Below are 23,656 nucleotides of genomic sequence, written 5' to 3'. Positions count from 1 at the left end.
ATTAATTTTCTGTGTGGCCTTCGCTTTTGGTCAGAAAAAGTGAAATGAAAATTCTTTAAGTGAGGACTGCCATTTTAAGCCTCTGACAGGGAAAGCCTAACTGAAATCACTGCTCAAATAAGAAAAAACATGACCACATCTGCCCTGCTCTTAAATAATTAAATGATGCTGATATGCACTGGGGAAGAAACTGAGCACTGGGGGAGACTTACCCAAAAGCTTTGGGCCTACATCTACCCTGCTCTAATTGTTTCTGTATGCACAGGGAAGAAACACAAATGAACTCTTAACAACTTTACATTCGTGGTGAGAACATAGAAGGTGATGGTAACCAAGGTTACAACTGCTAATTGGCTTTAAATATAAGGAAAATCAACAAGATTGGCCTGGGGTGGCATGGCTTCTGAGGCCACTGACAGCTTAGGCTGATCCTGTAAATTAGAAAGCAATAAATAGTTAAAACAATTGCCCTGTGGGGCAGCATGCAGCATTGTGCAGAAGGATGTGGAACATCTACATTACGAGGAACAGTTTCCATAACTTTAACATAAACAGATATTAAGGGACATCATATAATTCATTATACTGGGTGAATAATTCTGCACTTTTTAAAATTACATTTCTCTGTTAAATCTCTCCCACAGTTTCATTCACAGATACACATTGTTTGGTTACTATTAAAGTCACTACTAGATTTCTAATAGCACTGTCTATATAAAATTTTGTAGGAATAATATTGTGGATTTCCTAGCTGATTCTGCAGCCTGATTAATAAAATCTACTTAATAGGTATACAAATAAGAAAATAATTCAGATGAAACCAACTCCATATTCTTAGATAACTACTCTTTTCTTACATCTAGTTTTTGAGTACTAAATTACACAGTTTTTCTATAACAAATTAAAATTAAATTTTAATTAAATTTTTAAACATCCCCTCACTCCCTGTCAGATTAAAAATTCAAGGCTTACACTGCTAAGGGAAACCTAGATGACCCTATTTCATACAATTTTCACCAAGGAATTACATTACCTTGAGGGAAATCAGGCAGCCAAAGACCTCAAACTCAGATCAGGAGATCCTTCTTGTTCTGAAATTAAATTTGGGGGTTTATATAAAGATCATAGATTTAAGGAATCATTTAGGTTCGATGGGACCTTTAAAGATCATCTAGTGATACATCATACCTACACTATTCAGAACTTTCACATAGTTAGCATAACTTACAGTTAAACCCCAGCTTCTCAGTTTATCATCACTGGAGGAAAACCTGTACTGGTTTTGGCCAGAATAAAGTTAAATTTCATCATAGTAGCTAGGGCTATGTTTTGGATTTTTGCTGGAAAGAGTGTTGATAACACAGGGTCATTTCAGTTATTGCTAAGCAAGGCTTACATCAAGGCCTTTTCTGCTCCTCATCCCATCCCACCAGCAAGGAAGCTGGGAGGGAACACAGTCAGGACAGCTGAACCCCACTGACCAAAGGGATAAATCCTACCCTATGGTGTCATGATCAGTATATAAAGCTGAAAGAAGAAGAAGGAGGAAGCAGAAACATTCAGAGTGGTGTTTGCCTTCCCAAGTAACCATTTTGCATGACAGAACCTGGTTTTCCTGGAGATGGCTGAACACCTGCCTGGCCATGGGCAGCAGTGAATAAATTCCTCATTTTGCTTGCATTTGTGGCTTTTGCCTTGCCTATTAAACTGTCTTTATCTTAACTCATGATTTTTCTCACTTTTCTGCTCTGCTTCTCTTTCCCATTCCACAGAGGGTGAGTGAGAAAGTGGCCGTGGGGAGGGAAATGGTGTAACTGATTTGATCAAACTCTTTAAATATTTTAGTGAGTCAATTTCTTTTGTATTTTTCCTGTGCTGCTGTTCAGTATTCCATTTACCCATGTAATGAAAAAAACTATTTGTTAATGATCATAACCTGCTTCCTACTCCACAAACTTACTTCTTTCTTCCACTAAGAGAGAAAAACATTTCTTTCCATCAGTTGGACTGGGACGCCTGCCATGTGAAAAAAGGCTGAAAGAACTGGGTTTGTTCAGCCTTGAGAAAGGCAAGCTTAGGGAAGACCTTATCACTATGTTCCAATATTTCAAGGGTGGCTACAAAGAGGTGGCTACTCCCTTTTGACAAGAAGTCGCAAGGAAAAGGCAAGAGGTAATGGGTACAAACTACTCTTGGGGCCATTCAGATGAGATTCAAGAGGAAAATGTTTTGTAATGAGAACAATGAGCCTTTGAAACAATCTCTGGAAACTTTAAAGATTTGTGTGGACAGAGTGCTGGGCCATCTTGTCTAGATTGTGGTTATGCCAAGAAAGGACCAGATGATCCTTGAGATTCCTTCCAACCTATTCTATGATTTTATGAAAAATTAATGAGACTTCTTTGTAATTTTCTTTGCATTTACCTTTGGAAAAGTGGGACTGTGAAATACCCATTTTAGGGATTATTTTTAAATAGAAAGTCTTTTAAAAAGCCTTAGCTGAATCAGGTCCACAGAGGAGCTGTGAGAAATGAAAGGTTAATTCAGAAAGAAGGGACTTGAACAGCTCATCAGAAGTGGATTTGTACCCTTAGAACAAATAATTTATTATATTTTTTACTTTCTGCTGTTTCATTATATTTGGTTTTCCAGTGCCAAAGTCTGTATCTTCACTCAAAACCTAATGGAAAATTTTTCAGTAGTGAAAGGCAAAGACTACTAAGCAAAATCAAAATTGATTTGAAACAAGTTTTCAGATTAAAAATATTCACAAGTAAAATAAGGAATTTCAGTCAACAGCTTGCAAGTTGCAAAGACATTGAAAGTAAAAGCTTATACTGAATATCATTTACTTCAGAAGTGAGGGAAAGTAAAAGCAATGGTTAAAGGAGTAGGAAGCAAAGAAAATGAAAAGGAAAGCTTGGCAGGCATCAAGAGATATTATTACTGTTTTATTTCCTGTTGAGAAGATTATAATTCTATAGACATTAAGGGACACACAATATCTTCCTCAGCTGTTTATATCTCTGGCTTTCTTACACACTTCATCAACTAAGCAGCAGTCTATTTAGCTTCATGCTAACTTATTTTTGAACAAGTTTTAGTATTAATAAAGTTAAAAGATACTAACCTTATGGATTCAACAATTCTGAACTATATTGCCAGTTTATCATTTCTAAATCCCATCTGATATATTGAAATGCTTATCTCTGGAATATCAAACCAAATTAAATGTGGACTAGCAGTCAAGCAGAAATCAAAATATGCAAATTTCCACATATCTCAATTCCTTAATGATACCTCATATTACTAGTAATACCTAAATTGTAAAAGTAATTAAATGTGAAACTAAAATTGTAATAGTAATTAAATGTGGAGATAATGTACATGAAATTTCTCTTTTCATAGAATTACTGCTTTTTAATTTCACAGAATCACAGAATATGCCAAGTTGGAAGGGATCCACAAGAACCATCAAGTCCAACTCTTAGCCCAGCACAGGACCATCCCCAAGAGTCAAACCATGTGCCTGAGAGCACTGTCCAAACACTCCTTGAACTCTGTCAGGCTCGGTGCTGTGACCACTTCCCTGGGGAGCCTGTGCCAGTGCCCAACCACCCTCTGGGTGAAGAACCTTTTTCTAATATGCAACCTGAACCTCCACTGAGACAACTTCAGGCCATTTCCTTGGGTCCTGTCACTGATCACCACAGAAGAGAGATCAGTGCCTGCCCTCTTCTTCCCCTCAGTAAGAGGGCTCCTCATACGGTTTCCTCTCAAGGCCCTTCACCATCTTTGTTGCCCTCCTTTGGACACTTTCTAAAAGCTGAATATCTTTCTTATATTGTGGTGCCCAAAACTGCACAATATTCAAGGTGAGGTCACATCAGTGCAGAGCAGAGCAGGACAATCCCCTCCCTCGACCGGCTGCTGATGCTTTGCCTGATGCCCCCCCGGACACAGTTGGTCCTCCTGGCTGCCAGGGCACTGTTGACTCATATTCAACTTCCCATTGACCAGGACCCACAGGTCCCTTTCCATAGCACTGCTTTCCAACATCTTATTTTCCAGCCTGTAGGTACATCCAGGTATGCCCCAGCCCAGATGCAGAATTTGGCACTTCCTCTTGTTGAACTTTATATGGTTGGTGATTGCCCAGTCCTCTAATTTGTTGAGATCTCTCTGCAGGGCCTCCCTGTCTTCAAGGGAGTCAACACCTCCCAGTTTTGTGTCATTTGCAAACTATCCCTTCCAGTCCTGTGTCATTTATGAAGACGTTCAAGACGACAGGGCCCAAGATGGAGCCCTGTGGAAGCCCACTAGTGACAAGATACTAGTCTGATGTCACCCCACTCACTATTACCCTCTGTGCTTGACCTGTGAGCCAATTGCTCACCCACCACATGATGTGTTTATCCAGCTGTGTGCTGGACAGTTTGTCCAGAAGGATCCTGTGAGAGACAGTACCAAAAGCTTTACTGAAATCCAAAAAGATTACAGCAACTGGCTTCCCTTGATCAGCTAGGTGGGTTACCTTGCCATAAAAGGGAATCAGGTTGGATAAGCAGGACTTTTCCCTCATGAAGGCCATGTTGGCTGTGACCAATGACTGTGTTGTCTTTCAGGTGAACCCTTCTCTTAAAGTATTCTAGATGAAGGTGAGCTATACTAACAATCTAGGATATACAGTAAACTGCAAAATCTTCCACTTTTAATGCTACCTTTTTGTGTTCTCTTCTGTAGCAGAAACTTACATTCTATATAATTCACCATTGAACGCAATAATTTTGTCACATTAAGTATGGGCTTTTTTTCACCAAAACTTCAACAACTTTCAAGCAGACCACTGTCTCTTTATTTATAATTCTTTGGAATACCACACTTCATCAGTGGTTAGGAATAATTATTCACCTTTCGGCTTAAATGTCATCCTGGCCATGTTTCAACAATTGGAGGGTAGTACTTCCTGATCACTCATGCTTCTTAGGATAGAAAAATATAGTGCCTACTTTACACTTTCTAATCAAATTGGAGCAGGCATATTTAACTGAATACGTTTCAAATAATCAGTCTTGCTGTAGTATGAAAAAGTCAGTTGAATTAAAACAAGTAGACAAGTAAACAATTTTTTTCTCTTAGATGGACGGCAGTTTGAAGCCTTTACATACAAGTATCAGTTCTTACTCACCTGCAGAGGTCTACTGATGCAAGTGGTTTTATTTCAATGAGCAAAAACTGCAGGGTTAAAATTCTTATCAATGAGTAACTTTACTGAATTTCATATGATTCACATTAACTCCACTATGTAAACTGTCAACTTTACATTGCCTGAACATCTACTATTACTAGCTCTGCAAGCTATCTCAACCATCACTTGCAACACCGTGTTTAAGATATGAAAATAATTTTAAAATCCAGTCATCTAACACAAGTTTAGACATACTATACTTTGTTCCTGTTACAGTCAGGAACAAAGAGCAAATGAGGTACCTTTAGATATTGTCCATCTGTATTCATCAGGGACCAAATGCCATAGCACTGATTAAAATCACAAAGAATGTAAGTAATCCATATTAGGTCATCTCCTGCTTAAAGACTTTACCATTCACAAAACACCAATATTGATTTATAGACAACATGCAAGTCAGAATGGACCATGCATAACAAAAAAGGTGAAAAAAAAGCAAATGGAAAGAGTAAATATCAAAGGGTTTCACACACTGAGGCAATGCAAGCAATGGCAAACAGTACAATTTTTAAAATAAATTAAATGTAACACCTCTGAAGTTCATCTGAGCATGCCACCATCATGAAATGCAACTTTTCACTCACCAAAGAAGAGTTATGTGAAGCATCACCTGAGACCTCGGGTGTTCTTGTGCTGTTTGGAAGTCTGTGAGGGTTACGAGCTATCGCTTGGCACCAGCCCAACATTTTCTCCTTCCACTTATCCCTTCTCAATTTCTGAAATTCTGAAAATAATTTAGATTCCCTGAAACATTGACACTTTGAAATCATTGTGTGCATGTCTCTGGATGCATGCCTTTAACAACAACTTTTTAAGTTATATCTGAACAAGTTAATAAACATATTTTTAAAATAACATCTGAAGAGTGATACCCTGCAGGTTAGAAAAGAGCTATGCACTTGCAGCACACTTTACATGCATTAATACCATTTCAGTGTCAGCAAATGCAGCGCCTTCTTTCCCTGTTAAATCAAGTTGTCACTTCAATTTAAAAAGTGTTATTTTAGAGGGATTTTATTACAAAATAACTGTGAGACTAGCACCATCCTGAAAAACATATAGCATTTGGACGCAAAACCCCACATTCCCTGAAATAACTAGAAACAGCCCTAAAGCAGTAGCAAATATTAAGCGCGAATCAACAGTGTAAGAACATACAAACGTGCATTTATGCCCAGACACACTAGAATACCTGGCTTATCTTGAAGTGTTTCATTAGGATGCATTGTAAATAGCAAAAAGTAATGGACACACAACAGCAATAAATGCTATGTGCCAACTGTAAATTGCATGCAAACTTATTTTTTAGTTTGTAACAATAAAAAAAACACCTTCTAAATAACACTAATGCATTCAGGAAATGCAGCACTACTAAAGTGTGGGTTTAGAGTGTAAGAAGCCTTCATAAACACATTAAAAAGTTCACAATCTAATTTTTCCCACTTGAAATTGGTAATGGAGGTATTCAGTGCAAAACTTTGCTAATTAATTACAAAGAATAACTTTGGGCTATTTTATTCTCCACCATGTCTGAAGCAATTTCTAATCTGGTTGTTTATAAAGTGTTTAATTTAAAACTTGTTACTCTGTACCATCATAAGACATAATAAACAAAAAGATTAACCTACCAGATTGAGTGCCTAGTATTCCAAACAGGGTTAGCATTAGGCTGAATAAAATTGGAACATACATACAATAATGCTAAAGACCTTACATGGCACAGAAGCATCTATGTAATGTCACTGAATATTATGCACGTGTAAAGTAGGTTTATTTTTTCTGCAATACATCTCCATGCAGTACACAAAATATGCTTGAGTCTGACAAACTACAGCCCCCTCTTGAATAACAACAGATCTACCATTTCCACACTTGACCATTAATATAGAATTTTTGAAGTAGGAAATGCACCAAGCTGTATTCCCCACAGAACCTCATGGAACTGTTAGGAATAACTGGAAATTAGCTTTAGCTTCATTGTACTGGAGGTGGTTAGGTGAGCGAGTCTACAGATGAACTCATAATTTTTCAGTCTCTTGAAATCTTAACGTGAGATAAAAAATCATGTTAGGAAAGCAATAGTAACATGAAGACTGCCACACAGTCTGTTGACTGCAGAGTCAAAGCCATTTTTCCATTATAAAATATTTCAGTGTCAACTTAAAAGAACTCAGTCCTCCAGAGCACAAACACAATGCAGGAAAAGCTTCACAATGAAAAATCCAGCTAAAGCACCGACTAAACTCATTGTCACCAACTTAGCAGCAGTCAAAATTTCCACTGGATTAGAGCATCCATCATCTTGCAAGCCCTACAAGACTGTTTATTTTCCTTAGTTCTATAAACGCAACTAGACCGTTACATACCAAACTCGATGTTTATGAGAGTAAAGAAAGTACCAGTTTGTGCATTTAAGTAACCTGTACCCAGATACAAAAAATAAATCCATGTTTAACTGTTTCTCATTGTATATCCAACATATCATGAAGTACATACAGGTGAAACTGGAGAAAAAGTATCAGGAGAATCATATGCATTCATATGTCCTCCTCTGCAACTTGGAAAGATAAGCAATTAATATGGGACAACCAATCAGAATTTTTAGGGTTTTTTGAGCTTCTATGGCAAATCATAGATAATTTCTGTATCATGTGCTCAAATACTTTTTACCAACTAAGCAAGACTGAAAAACAATGGAGTCTGACTTCTAATAACGTTGGGTTGAGAAAAAAAATCCTTAAAAAAATTAAAACCAGAACAAAACCACAAAATGCATATTTGGATTAAACTTAATAATTTAAGTCTCCTCCAGAAGAATACTAAATAAAGGTTACAGCCCAGAGGAATGTATGTATTAGTTTTTGGCTTTTTATTTCTGAAAAGATCACAGACTTCACTGTTCCTCTGAATGTACACTATGAACAAGGTGGCTACACATTCAACTGGTGCATCTCACTACCTTGGAGTCCTGTTTACTGCTTTGGTACTTTCCTGAAGAAAGAACAGGAACCTGGGATAAAAAAACAAAAGCCTATAACTTCGAAGGAAGTCTTCACTTTGTTTCAATCTTTATTTAAAAAATATTTCTTTCCAGAACAATGTTCAGATTGTAAACTTCCTGACCATTGTCCCAAGTTTGGACAAGCTTTCTACCACTAAAAAAAATCCCCAAACCCCAACCCTTAAATGGTCACTCACATACATCCTTCCCCAGAATGCACATAAACATGCTTTTGCAAAGAGAGCAAAAGTAACCTAGTAAACTTAAGTGATTTAAAAGACACTATGTGAATAAAACTTACGCTTCCCAAGTTCCCAGAGCTCTAAGGTGAGTTTGAAAGTCTGCTACACCTACTGATGAGCAGCAGCTCACATGAGTAGTTAGCTGAAGCTTCTTTTTGAACCATCACACTCTTGATCACTGATTAAGAGGTAAAGTTTCAGGTCTTCAGTGAAGACCTTTTCTAATATTCTATTAGTTCTGATGAATTATTATCTTATTATTATAGGCTTATATTTTAATATAGCTTTAAGTATGAGGCTACTTTCTTTGTTTCTGATTGTCTATCAAATTTCCAAGTAAATATTTAGCAGAAATGAACCTATATTGCTGCATTTTTAAGTGCACAGTGAATTCTTTCAGAAAAATATTTAGTGTAGAGAAGTAATGCATACTCCATGATTGCATACTCCATGGAGAACTCACTCCTGGGATTAGTCAATTCAACCTGAGAATACAACTCTTCACATAACATAAAAGCATACAACATGTAAAGCAAACTACATAGTTTGAGTTTGATCACAGATGAAGTGAAATAATAATTTAGTCTAGGGAATATTCTACAAAATGACTGCACAGCTGGATACTACTTAGAACTGATGAAGAACCATAAACCCCAGGCAACAGCTGTGGTTCAATACGACAAAGCTAACTACTTGAAGTCATTAAGTTATGAGTTTCTACACAGTTGAGACAGGTATACATAATTTTAGCAATCTTCAGCAGATCCTCTGTAATGTCAGCTGGCAAGAAGTCTGGACCCTCAAAGCCTTTAAAAAACATGTTTGTTTAGAGCTCCACAGTCTGCTTGAGCCACAAATGTGGAGTGGGTGCCCAAGACCAGTGTGTGCAATCTACCTCAAGCAAGAGCCCACCAAAGATTTGCAAGAAGACCATTCCAAAAAGTGACACAACCACCACCCCTCAGTAAGTGATCAGTCAATCCTTTCTACACTGCCTGTAGCTGTGAAGACAAGGAATCATCCAATTATAGTTACAGTCCTATTCTGTTCCTCTTGGTGTGCAGAACCCTTTGGAACATTAGCAATTCTTTTTTTGGCCTGAGCAATCAAAATGATGACTACCACTGCACAGATCGTAACTGAAAGGAGGACTTTGCACTTGCTCATACACCTGAAGAACCACCATCACAAATAAACTGCCTGAAAACAATCTTAATTCATCCCTTATAGATTTGTTAAAAAATAAAATAATTATTTTATTCATATTTTTTCAGAGGAGAAAACTTTTACTTATCATTTAGCCAAGCAAAGGGACACACACAGTTTTGGATTCAAGTTCATCTTGCACAATGTTAATGCTAAATAAAAAGGGGGTTAGTAAAGAATGATGGGCTGAATGCAGTAGAAATCTCTAATAGCTCCTGCTCTTTTTGTGTCACAGGTGAGCCATCGGCTTTTCTCAACCAGCCATCAATATTAAAAAAAATGATTGTGACAACAGCTGTAAAAGTCCTGTATAATTCAGTACTGTGGTGGTTCAGTGGTGGTTCAAGTCAGGAGGAAAAATTGTTTTCCACATACAAATCTGATAACTGTAAAATTATTTTTTTTCATCAGAAGTGTTGAGTACCATTTGCCCCTCTAAATAGAGGAATAAGTTCTTGAGTCCAGTATTGAACTAAAATAGCTTGAAAGGCCATCAAGCTACTAAAACCTTATCTTCCTAACCCATACCTGTAGCAATCAGCTAAATTACCTGATACCAAATAAAATGCCTAAAGTTCTAGCCTCATTATAAACAACGCAGAGACCAACAGAAAACAGAAAACACATGCCCACAAATTACTCAGTTGACATGAGTCACTGATACCAACCAAGGTTATAATGGTACCAGTTTTCTTGTATAGCTACTGGATATACACAATCAAACATCTCTGCATTAAGTGTATGTAAGACTCTGAATTCAAACATGTTGTCCTGTTTATTAGTGATGGTTTTCAGAAGTACTAGGGTACTACTCGAAGAGTAAACCCAATTATGCACAACTAAATGCCTTTCTGTAGCTGCAAAGACAAAATAGCGTTGTCATTTAACTTAGCCATGGAGCTCCTTAAAAACATCATCACAGTATCAGCAGCCCTCTCTAGAGCATTAGATATTTTATTATAATCAAGTTTTCTAGAACTTGCTTCAATTGTATATTTAAGCCTATAAACTGTTAACTATGGCATCTTCTTAAATTATTACCTATATTATCTAATCAATTTTCAGAAACTTTAATGTGGCTCTAATGTGCTATACCATATCCTTATTTCCAACTAAAGACAGCCTTTGTTGTTTTGTTCTTTTCTGTAACACTGCTAATATGTATTTTAAGTTGTCCTTAGCCCTTCAAGACTTTGATTCTTTTTTGTCACAACTAAGAATCTAAATTTCACTCATTACTTAAAAGAATTCAATAATTGAAAATAAATCAATTTAAAATGACTGGTACAAAAATGATTTCAGCTAACATTGCTTTGTCTAACCACTTCACAGCTAGTATACCCAAAACACAACAAGAATCTTTAAAAGATTTCAAAGAAAATAGTCTTTTGGGTTATTAAAGATTTAAAAAAATTGAGTATGTTTGTCCTCATAGTCACACTTTATTTTCTTTTCCCACAAGGAAGAGTATCTCTACTGTAAAGCAGAAAATTTTAAATCACCCAAAGCTCTTTAGAAAAACCACAATAGGGTTTTTTTACCCATGGTAAAATTTTAGCATTTTAATTCTACCATTTTGCATTTGTAAAGACTTCCAGAAGAAAATGTTGAAAATTGTATATTTATGACTACTGATTTAACGTTTAAAAAAAAAATCTTTATACATGTAGATACTCACAAATCTGTATTTGCCTATGCAGAGCTTAATTCTACTTTTTCCTTTTTAACTATTTTTATAAGCAACATCCATACCATCCTCAAATATGACTTTGTTTTCTAAAAGCTTCTTGCTGTTAATTTCACAGCTACTCTTCTCGGAAATGCTTTTCTTATTCAAGGTTAAAAACCTCCATTGAATTGTCCTCAGACTTTCAAAAAGCAAGGCAAAAGTATGTGCTCCTGGCATGCTCCTGATACAGGTGAGTGATGAAAGGGTGCCTAAACCTTCCCTCAGGACCTCTCCATGTAAATTCCAGATGCATCAGACTCCTAAGTAGAAAGGAGAAAAGCCTTGAAACAAACACAGAGTTGAGAACAAGAACAAAGTACATGTTTTTGCTTTGTGAGTTTGCATATATTTAACCACACATGATTGCCAAGCAGCTTAAATCAAAGCTTCAATCAACAATAAGACATGACTGGTAAATGCACCTGATAAACCATACTCAGCCCTTGGCAGATGAAAACCCTTCAAGGAAGATATAGAAATAGCAGAAAATTTTAACATGCAAAAAATCCACAATAAGCTAAAGCATTAACTAACTCATGAAGTTATGCATGCAGTTATACAAATGTACTTAAGAAGCTACAGTAACTCTTTAATGGACTTTGTTCTGCTTACGTAAAATTAAAAGCCTATTTCACAAAAAAGCCTATTTCCTCATTCCTACGTGGTTTATTTGCAGAAGAAGAAGGTTATGTTTATGGTGTAAGATAAAATTCACTTTGAATCAGGCAGAGCTCACTATTTAAATAAAATAGGAAGACAAAGACAGAAAGAGCTATTTTTTTATACCCTATAAAAGTTAGATGTCTGAAAGACATAATTCAACCATTAAACATCCCTGTATCAAAGGGCGGATAGTTAATACTGAATTTAAATTAGTTTTTAAGAAGAAAGAGAAAATCAGATTTCATTGAAATACCAGAAGTACACACACCAAAGTGTGCTAAGAGCATGTCTGGTCCAACAGAAGTATCTCCCCTTTTTCAGAGAAGCATTTTTAATAGAAGTTCTTCTGTTAAATACAAGGATCTGGGCAGTCACAAACCACATTCCAGTGACAACCCTAAACATAGAAAGCTCATGCTAGTGAGCAGTTCGGATACTGCTCCTATGATAGGTCAGTCATACAGAACCCACACCAGACACTGGCCATCACTGATGCAAAGAAAGGCTTATTCTGTTATTTAGATATTACTGCTCTTTGTAACAAACACAATCTGTGACAACTTCATTGCATGACACTGCTACTTTATCTTTGCCAGTCTCTTAAATTTTTCTTACCTCATTTCAGATAGCTTTCAGAATCTCTTCTACAGTGAGTAACAATACCTGTCATTACCATTAGTCATTTGCCCTCGTATTTCATTAGATAATTTTATAAAACATAATTGGTTTAATTGGTTTCTGGTTGCACGTAGCTTATGCTTATTTTTAATAAACAGTGTTTGCAAGAAATGTACTCCTGATTAGGGTGACCTAATTGTGGCCTTTCAGTACCTGAAGAGAGCCTACAAGAAAGATGAAGAGGGACTTTTTATGAGAACATGGGGGGACAAGGGAAAGTGGCTTCAAACTGAAGGAGAATAGGTTTAAATCAGCTATTAGGAAGAAACTCTTTACTGTGACAGTGGTGAGGCACTGGAATAGGTTGCCCAGAGAAACTGTGGATGCCCATTCCTGGAGGTGTTCAGTGTTAGGCTGGATGGAGTGCTGACCAATCCAGTCTAGTGGAAGGTGTTCCTGCACATGGCATCGGGTTTGGAACTAGATGATCTTTAAGGTCCCTTCCAACCCAAACCATTCTATGATTAGTGAGAATTACAGCCATATCCAGCAACACAAACCTGTAGGTATCCTGTGACTGATGAATATCATTAAATAGTTGACTTGAATGCTAGTTGACATAAAATTCAGAGTCACCTCTGGAAACAAAGGTGCAGCTATTTTCTTGTTAACAACTACAGACTTGAAATTAGTCAGAAGGTGAAATTTTACATTTTGTTGGAAGATACTTGTTAGAACATTTATTAAAGTTAAGTTGTATGTATTATAATAAAAAAAATTCTGCTAAATAGTTTGAAGAAAACTTATGTTGTCATCAAGGATTAACAGGGTATACCATCTAATAAGTTGATAAAAAATCCAAATGATGATTAATGAAAATTTGTGACAGATCTACTGAAGGCAGAAAATTTTGTTCCCTTTTCAACAAAGATTAAATAAGTCCATTTAATAGTTGTTTACCACTAAACTAATTAAAATATACTGTTGCAATTAACTCTTTTTCATAGCCCCCTCCTTCTGGTATAAATTGTGAAGATCATGACTTAAGATCTGACCTCTGCTAGCAGAAAACCATGACAGATGGCCTATTCAGGGTTTTTCAGGATAAACGGATTTAAGTTATATATAATTACTGGCCTACTGGCCTAATGCTGCAGTTACTGGTAACAGCTTAAATAGCTAGTCTCTTACATAAGTAAAGACTATGTTAACCTAAAATCTAATCATTATGTGAATAAACATTTGAATAATATTACTTTGATAAATTTTGACCACAATGTACAGAAAACAAACGCAAAAGTAGGCCTTAGAAGTGAATGAATAGGTACAAAACTATGACTCAAATAGCTAAAATAATGCTTCATTTAAATGAGGTTCTCATTAGGCAATATAATGGTGGCATAATTATTGTAAGCAATTATTTTTGTTGCTCTGGTTGCTGTCAAAAATAAATTAGGAAATGCTTGGAGAAATTGAGCAGGGAAAATAAAAGCTGAAGGATTACGTACTCCTAGTTTTTATGTTTGTAGTTAGTGAAATAAAAAGAAAAGTTTTGCTGAATAGATAATAAATCTGGAGAGGTGCAAGTAGATTGGGTGAATATCAGTACAGCACTCTAAACTGAGATAAGTGGGATTCTTAAGAGTGTCTTCAAATAGTTTCAAATTAAGCCTTAAAATTTATTTCAATACCAGACCATAATGGTTTACTAATTATTCTCCATAGAGAAAATTGCGGTTTGCTTCTTTGTGAGATGAAAACAGATGAATGCAGTACATGCAGTTATAACCACAGCTCGCACAGCTCTCAGTGAGCTAAGATTCACACAGATCATACACCTGTCACAGTTCTAATATGCCACTTTTCACAAACCATTTTTAAAAAATCAAAGATGTAGTATTTGTTCTGTTTGCTAATTAAAGCATAAAATTAGGCACAGCACCAGTTTCCCTCTTTTATTTTAAAAGTAACACTAAGCACAATATAGGTATCCACCTCTTGCAAGTATTTCCAAAGAACCTCAAAGGAAGATGACATTGCCAAGGATACTGACAAAATATAATGTTATCAAACTGAGATCTTGAGTGTACAGCAGAAAAAAACCACAATGTTTGATGGCACGGCATTGCTCCCTGGCTCCCTTTGGTGACTGAGTGAACACAGAAAGATATATAACTCTGCCGTGGCTGTGATGCAGCACCTCAGGCAGCTGAGTCCCATCCTGTGCCATCCAGGTTTGATCTCTACCTCCTCTGACTTTGCTATCACCCATAATTCTTTCTTCTAGGCTATACGGAATACCAGTGCTGAAACTGAGACAAGGGCAAGTTGCAGAGCACAGCACAAAGGTGCCCGTAGCAGCTGAGACACGTGGTCTGGCAGAGCTGTGATAAAACACTCGCTAGTGCAGTCCTGTACAAAGGTCCTGCTCCAAAAGCTGCTTAGCTGCTGCACTGAAGAGCAGCTCCATGGCTAAGCCATAAGGCTTGCCCTCGCGAGAGCTATTGCACAGTGGTATGAGACCTCCCTAGGCAGTCACATGACACTTCAGATAAGCTCAGTGCAAGTTCTGTAGTGTCATTTAATGAGGTATCTTCATGCAGTGTGCCCGCAACACCTGAATACCCCATATTTTTCATTTATTTGCCCCGTCTACAGGTGAGGCATAACAGAGACAAGCCTTAGCTTTCCAAAGATATACCACTGATGACAATGCAATTGCAATGCATAGTCCAAAGGTCATCAAAAGAGACTGTAATTTTTCCTTTTTTCTGAAAATTTCTCCCTTTTCATTTATCAACTCTGGCTTCTTCTGCCTTCAGCACTAATCTATGTATCCTTTTTGTTTCAATCACTAAAATATATAGCATTTCTCCAATATAAAATAGTCTCTTGAGCTGCTACATAGGCTATGCCTTTATTCTTTAGCTTCCCAGTTCCTTGATGTTCAAATTTAATTTATTTAGACATTTATATGCTTTACTATGAGCTCACTGAAGAGGTTTTACAACAGTCAATTTAGATATTTTTATTTCTTTAAGGTTCTATTAAGGTTTGTACTACTTTGACATTTTTAGCTCTCTGTTGTACCATTTATTTTCATATATATACGTCTCTAATCAAAGCATTTTTACATTAAGCTTTCTCATTTGAAGTAAACAAGAAAGCAACCTTCCATTCTAGCAGTAGGTTAGTATCTTCAGAAAAATATATTTAAGAAGAAATGTTTGTTGAAAAAGTTAATAAATAAGAATTTCACCAATAAAATTCTGGCAAGATGGTCGAACCAAGGTACTTATAAAATTAAATAAGCACTCAGAAAAGCACATCTACAAAAATCATATAACTTAAACAAATAATTTTCACTACAATATCAGGGGACCTGTCTAAAATTTTGAAATATATGCCATGCGACAAGTCTCAACAAGCTAACTAGAATAAGTTTCCCAAAGCCATTCCACTCTCTTCCTCAAATGCATGAGTGGATTGAGAACACACTTGCAAGTACTAGCTGAACAGATAAGATTTTATTAAGGACTCTTTCTCTATATATAGCTCCACAGAAAACAATCTTGCCCCAGGAAACACAAAATAATGGAAAACAGATGAATGCAAAAGCACATGTAGGTAGTTGGCCTATATTCAACTTTAACACTTACTTAGAAAGCTAAGCAGAGAAAAACTAACTTTGAAAGTAAAAGCTGTATTTAACCATAGGTCAGCCACCCACAAAACTAAGAAGCATTTCAAGAAGTTCTTGACGGGAAAAGAAATGTGCTGGTGAAAATAATTACATACAGACTGGCTTGCTGTTGCTACTGAAGTACTTATTTTAAAAGACTCCAAGCACAAAATGAAGAGCACAACCCCTCTCTCAGCTTTGGCAATCTCTGGGCTATAGCGAATCTAGGTCAGACCCCTGATAATTGGGTGGAAGTGGTAGGAATAAGCGAAAGACAAATAGCAAAGTGCAAACAAGACACTCAAACAGTTGGGTCAAACACGCTCATCTGATCTGAAAAATGGGAAAATGAAATGTGCAGAGAGCACACAATAATGCAAGGCAGCTTAGGAATCTTCTAGCCCAACATGCAAGCGGCCTCTGGGCACTTTTTAGTTGCTGAACTTCCTTGTTTAAGGACTCATTAATCCACTGTGCAAATCTTTACAGTCAGGTCAAGCAGTGAAGGACAGTCTGTAAACCTCATGTTCATGCTGAAGCTCTGTCACATTTTGAAGCATCAGGACATCCCCAGACCAAGAGTGGAGATGCACCACTATGTTTACAATGACAATCCATTTACCTATGGCAACACAAAGTACTATGACATGGTGTCGTCAGGACAGGGCAGACAGACTACTCTCAGATACAAAACATATTGATTCCCTGCACATGTATTTATTTAAGTCTTCACTGACTTGGAACTCAAGTTTGAGTGAAGAATTACCAATTGTTGGTAATACAGACTAACATTATGCATTTTTTATGTCTTATGTTTCCTGCACTGTAATAAAAACTATATTTGCATTAAAAATATAACTCCAGCTGATATCTAAGATCACAACATTGAGTAAAACATAGTTTCTATTTTTGCTTCTTTTTAAAAATTACATTTAAATGTAAGTTCCATCATAAGACAGAAAGAAATACATCTTTCTATTATCAACTATGCAAAATTTCATCCCAGAAAGTTTTTTTCCCAACAAGGAAAAAGCCTACGAGTGGCAGTGTAGAATGAAGGTGCCAGCTCAAAATTGCTTTTCAGTAGAGCAGTAGCTTTACTACAGAAGGATTTCCAGTTTTGCAGAAAGAACCATACAGTCCTTAAATTTACAAGAGTATCAAAGAAGTTTTGGAATAGAAACAGTACTGGGGATTAAAATACATTTTGCTTCATGTTAGCTCAGTACAAGTATAAAGAGGCATGTTATCAAAAGTGCAAAAATTATACATTCTTTTTTCACTTGCCACTGAAGTGCTCCCATGCTGCAGTACTATAATGTACATTTTTCACATTCAGAGACTGGTAAATAATAAAAATATACAGAGAAGAAAAAGGTGAACCCTTTAAACAGTATGGGAAGTTACTAATTTGGGTTTTCTTTAGTAGCTACCACAGTCATGTCAGGGGATGCTGTATAAATACATCTGTGTTAAAACAACACTCTATAGACAGCCACTAATCAGTTCAGACAGTTTGTCAGGTCAGCAGGAAGCTATCACAGGTTTATAGTAAAGTAATTAATATATAGGAGTGGGAATTTCGGGTTCCAAAATTTCAATATTTTCTTTCAAGACAAAGAGTTAACAGGAAACAATCAGCAGCAATCCCAGCATAGCATCAATTTAAACTCTGTGTTAAGAGTTTAGACTCACTATTCAGTCTGTCTTTGTACAGAATAATTCGTTTGCCACCTTCATTCATCAAGCTGTAGGTAAATATATATTATTCTGGAAATGAAGTAGCAGGTCAATCTTCCGATTTGTTTCAATTAGTCAAAACCAAACCAAGACTCCTTGGTAGGTGACAAGCAAGATAGGTAGACCCTTATTCTGTGCCCCACTTATTGCTTGAAGAAAGTCATTGAAGCTGACAAATCAAATAATAAGTTGAGAAAAGCATCAAAATTATAACAGCCTGTTATACGTGCACGGTAACTCCATTAGTTCCAGGGTCACACGCTGCTTTTTCTTACATTACTTCATAGACGCAGTGGAAAATAATCACTTAGAGAGAAGAAAAAAAACCCAGAACATGAAACCATGTTTACTGTACTTCCCAGGTCCTTCTTCAAAACATGAATTTTTATTTCCTCATAGGTTTTACTGTAACATTAATTAACACATAGAAAACTCTGCAGTATGCATATGTCACTCACCATACAGGTTACAAATTACTTGTGCCTCTGATGCAGTCACAGAGTTAGTGACAGAGACAGCCTGGCTCCAAACACCTACATTTGCTGATGTATGATATAACCACAGACATATGGGTTAAAGCACTTTAGGTGTAAAATGGTTATTAACTAAGTCCACATACAAGCTGACTTCTGAAAAGGCAAAGAAGCATTGCCCTCCTCAGGAACCACAGCCTGTGAAGGCTTGTTAGCAAAGCCACAGCATGAACATGAGAAGACAGCTGGGGCCACGCTGCGCCTGAGCAAAACATATCTGACACTCGAGGCACCAGAAGATTTTGTGAAAGGATGCACAATCATTCCTATAGAAATCAGGTTGAGTGAAGATGAGGTTACTAGTTCTCTGCAGGTCAAATTCTGTTACGCCCTGGAGACATACTATCTGGGTTTTTATTCCAGTGAGAAACTGATTGCTACTTGTCTATGTTAACATAAATTAATTTTACAACTTCACAAATATCATTTAGGTGACAGCTTGGAATTAAGCTACTCTTATTGTTCTGATTCCTGTGAAATATAGGTGCCTACCACTTTCCATTACTTTATGCCTTTTAAAGACAAAATGCTTCTAATAATCACTTTTCCAGGATTTATGCAATGAGCAACCTTTACTGGGACTGGATGGAGTGAGAATTAGGAAGGAAAATTTCCTCCCCCAAGCATTCTCCCTCTTTGGTTCTTTTACTGGAAAAAAATATATTGACATTTATTCTTTTATGACTTTTTCACTAATGTTAAGCATTTGTTTTAAACTTGTGACATCCATAAACTTTGTGAGGTCTTTCATAGATATGCACCTTTTTTTTCATCTCTGCAACACAAGGTATTTTGTAGTACAAGTAGAGAGAATAAAAACTGCCTCATAATAACATTCCTATCTTTCCAATCCTACCATAATCAGAGGGTAAAGCAGTCCTATATATAATTTACAGAGCCTAAAAGGGGCCAGTAGACTTGCAGTTTTATGTGCCCAACAGCTTTGTCCTTGACAGTGTACATGTCACTAAGAAATGTGATCTCGGCTGTCAGGAATCCTCCATTCACCAACAGAAATTTAAAGTTTTGTGGCTTTGAAAACCCATTAATCCCTAATTCTAGATGGAAATCTTGGTGCAAACACTCAACATTATGCACCTTCTTCAGCTTTTTAGTTCCACTAGATCCTTGAATTTTTAACTGGCTTTGTTCCCTCTGAACAGTTTTGCACAGCATGAGGAACATATGGGCTTAATCATTTAAGAAGGATTTCTAAGACTTGGAAAAAAATAGAAATCTCATATTTCAAGATTATGTTTCACTTAATTAAGTAAAACTATACTATTTGTTTCAAGAATTGACTCAGTGAAATCTGTCATTCACTGAATTTCAAGGATCACAAGAGTAGAGCATTTGAGTGATAAACCCGTGGGAACGCAGCTGGTGATTTTACAACAACTTTTGAAGGCTATGAAAAGTGTAAACTTCATCACCTCTACAACATCCTACAATTTATGTCTCACATAGAGGAGAAACATCTGCTTCAGAAATTTAAAAAAAAGAAAGGAGAAAAACCACAATAAAGTTTGTAGAGATATTTCTCAGCTTAGCAGGAGAAACAAAGCCAGTAACAAATCTGAATAGTCTCTAGCTTCAATAACTTTTAAAGGCACCCAATATAGCAGAATTTTTAAGAAATTCCAGTGTTCTGTACTGAAACAAAACAAACCATAAACAGACCCAAAACCCACAAGTTTCCAAAACAATACGTCCATAGTTTAATTTCTTTTGGTAGTGATCAAATAACATCATATATTATAATCTCCTGAGAGCATAATTTCTCTATAAACAGATTAATATGCCCATATAAATGTAACTCCTCCTGTCATTACACTTGATTTCAGCTCATGTTACGAAAAAAATATTTTCAAATGCTAAATGAAAAAATTACATTTATAATTTTTTGTGAATTGGCATTTCTGTTAGTGTTTTAGACATGAATAAGGTCAACTTGATAGCCTCACATATGACATGCCTTCCTTACCTCAGACATCAAAAATAGAAATGCTGATTTTAAAAAGTTAATTGGTCTCTCTCCCATAATGTCAATCGTGAGCTCATTGCCTCATTTCAACAACATTTGAAGAACAAAGGACTTAAACAAAATAAAAAATTGCATTCGTGCAATTAATTTTAAAGAATTCAAGGAACTTGTATCACACTTTTGAGCCAAGAATTCCATATTCTATCTGCTATAACCACAAGATTCAGCAAGTCCAGTTTGACTGTTGTATGGTAAACCTCTCTTGATAAAAGAACTGGAAGCAAACATACACTAGAAGGCATAGCACTGACATAACATTTAATTATCAGCAGAAGCATCAGTCTTCTGTGTTGCAACATTGTCTGACAGTCACAGAAAAACCTCTAAGGTCATGAAGTCCAACCAGTAAACCAACAGTCAAGTCTATCACTAAACCACATCCCCAAGCATCACATACACACATCATTTAAGTACCTCCAGGGATGGTGACTCAACCGCTTCTCTGGGCAGTGTGTTCACTGCAGTGCTTGATTAACCTTTCAGTGAAGAAGTTTTTCCTAATAGCCAATCTAAACCACTCCTGGAGCAACTGGTCCTGTCACTTGTTACTTGGGACAAGAGATTGACCCTCACCTCGTTACAACTTCTTTCCAGGTAGTTGTAGAGATTAATAACGTCCCTCCTGAGTTTCCTTTTCTCCAGACTAAACAACTCCAAGTACCCTCAGCCATTTCTCCTGTGTGCTCCAGACCTGTCGCCAGCTCCATTGTCCTTCTCTGGACACGCTCCAGCACTACAATGTCTTTCCTGTAGTGAGGGACCCTAAAAAATTGAACACAGTATTTGAGGTGTGCCCTCACCAGTGCTGAATATGATCACTGCCCTGGTCCTGCTGGTCACACTATTGCTGGTACAACGTCTCTGAAAAATGAAAGATTAGAAATCAACACTCTGTCCAGCTAATCTAAAATATAACACCTCTTGTGTGATACTTCAGACAGTATCTTATTAGCTATTAGCGAAACTACTAATTACTATTAGCTAAAGCTGCAATTTAGAAAGCACCTAATTGTAAATGTCTCGCTCTTTAAGGCAGTGTTGGTTATTTGAAATATGGAGCTTTTGATCTAATACTCAATTTCTGCCCATCATTCTCTTGAAATCCTTTAACTCAAGTTTTAAAACCTTAAAGTAATGAAACACAGTATATTGTAGCATATTTTTTGAATAAATTCAAAGCCAATGGAGGAAGGATGAGATTCAGGAGGAAAGCACATCTTTGCTGAGGACAAACTTAGATTTGAAATAAAGAATAAGTTGAGAACTGGTCTGGAAAATAAATACTTTGCCAAGAGGTCCAGCTGGGAATGAGGAATGATCAGGAACAGTATATATGGTCAGATCTATTTCCCCCTTGTTGCCTAAGCTGTCTGTGTTCTTCCTTACACTCATGACTATGTCCCCACATACCTCAGGAAGGAAGAAACCCAGTCCTCCACGTGGGTACAGCACAATGACAAGGGGAAAAAAGATGTAACATTTCTGTTCGTGCACAGTGACAGATGACAGTTTGAAAAAAAATAACATAACCAGGGCTTAAATTTTTATACATACTAAAATTCTAAATGCACTGTAGTGCTTCAGTGATTTACAGATGGATAAAATTTATAGCATATTCTGTGCGAATATGTTACCCAACATTTTGTAAGGAATGAAGAAATATGAAACTGAGGAAGGGCTACAAAACTTAACTAGTCTAAAAATGTAGAGGTGTGTGCTTTTTCACTTAGTGTTCAATTTAGTGGATGCCTTCCATGGTGTTTTTCTGTCACTCTCCATACAGCATTTATTTCATACTTTCTCAGCAACAGATGAAGATAGCTGAAAATAGGATCTGTAACTCACTCCACAACACGCAATCTGGTTTCAAATTTGGCACACTGACAGCAGCAAGCCAATCCCACAGTGAAAGTGACTTTTTAAAAAACTCATAATTCTCCCCCTTGAGATACTTCACTAGGAAAGCATTCAAATGAAAAAGTTGCTCAGTTAAGTATCACAAAGTAAACTAAGTAGTACCAAGTATATACTGCAATTTGTTTCTGATTAGTGGCAATAAAAATGGTGCTGCAGGTTCAGGATTTCTTCTTCAGTGTTTGCTATGAAATGTTAAATACTACATAAATTTTCCAAATGCAGATGTTGACAAATCAGCTTAGGCTTTGAAAAGAAGTTTCTGTCTTTTCATGTTTATCCAAAAAATCCCAGCACATTGCAGAATGCTCTCTCTTCATACCTTTGCAATTCCACTGTTTTCCCCACAGATAAAAGTGTTTCGAATTTAATAACAAACATTAATTGCACACTAAGATCAGAATCCAGTCTATTTTTTTGCACCATCTTCTGTTTTTACTGTGCAATTAAAAGTAATTAGACATGAATAAAAATTAAGTAACTTGGGTTTAAGTGCAAAACTCAGCACGTAAGCTTATAGTCCAATTAAACACAAAATTTGGGGCTGAAATGAGAGATTTGTGAATCAACAATAAATTGCTGTGTGATAGATGATTGCATCACAGGTAAGGGCGAAGGCAAGTACAGACTGGAAAATATATCAATGCAGTCATCCCTACATATGTAGGTAAGCTCTACAGTTGGACTTGTGCATTTCTAAAACTGCTGCTATCAATATTGACCTTGTAGTAAAAGGTAAGCAATTGGCTGAAAGACACAGAAAGTACATTAAACTGCTTTAACTATTTAGAGTAATATTTCCACTTAATTCCCAAGGTTGTTTTGTATGTTCTATATTTAAGATAGGATAATTCTAGGTTGCTTTCACACACTGATGAATATCAACGGTGGGGAATTAAAGACAACAAAAAAATAAAGATAACATTATCATCACCATGACTGCTATGCAGCTTATTCATTCAAACAAAAAGCAAAACCTATGGCTACAAATAAATTCTTCAAAAACACAAGTTTGTTATTCAAAAAGTTTTTGGAT

General features: G+C 36.5%; 1 protein-coding gene across 2 annotated transcripts in view; it reads right to left on the bottom strand.

Moving 5' to 3' along the window:
• MARCHF1 (membrane associated ring-CH-type finger 1) overlaps positions 1 to 23,656 on the bottom strand; it is a 149,746-nt gene that overhangs the window by 83,223 nt on the left and 42,867 nt on the right. For both annotated transcript variants that reach the window (XM_008933124.3, XM_029963154.1), the window contains exon 2: positions 5,833 to 5,972. In XM_008933124.3, coding sequence (XP_008931372.1) covers positions 5,833 to 5,934 — 102 coding nt within the window. In that variant the 5' untranslated portion in view covers positions 5,935 to 5,972. The remainder of the gene's footprint in view (positions 1 to 5,832; positions 5,973 to 23,656) is intronic.

This window comes from Manacus vitellinus, unplaced genomic scaffold (genome assembly GCF_001715985.3).
Source record: "Manacus vitellinus isolate BGI_N305 unplaced genomic scaffold, ASM171598v3 scaffold_0_pilon, whole genome shotgun sequence".
Lineage (NCBI taxonomy): Eukaryota > Metazoa > Chordata > Aves > Passeriformes > Pipridae > Manacus > Manacus vitellinus.
This window is presented reverse-complemented; position numbering and strand designations above follow the sequence as displayed.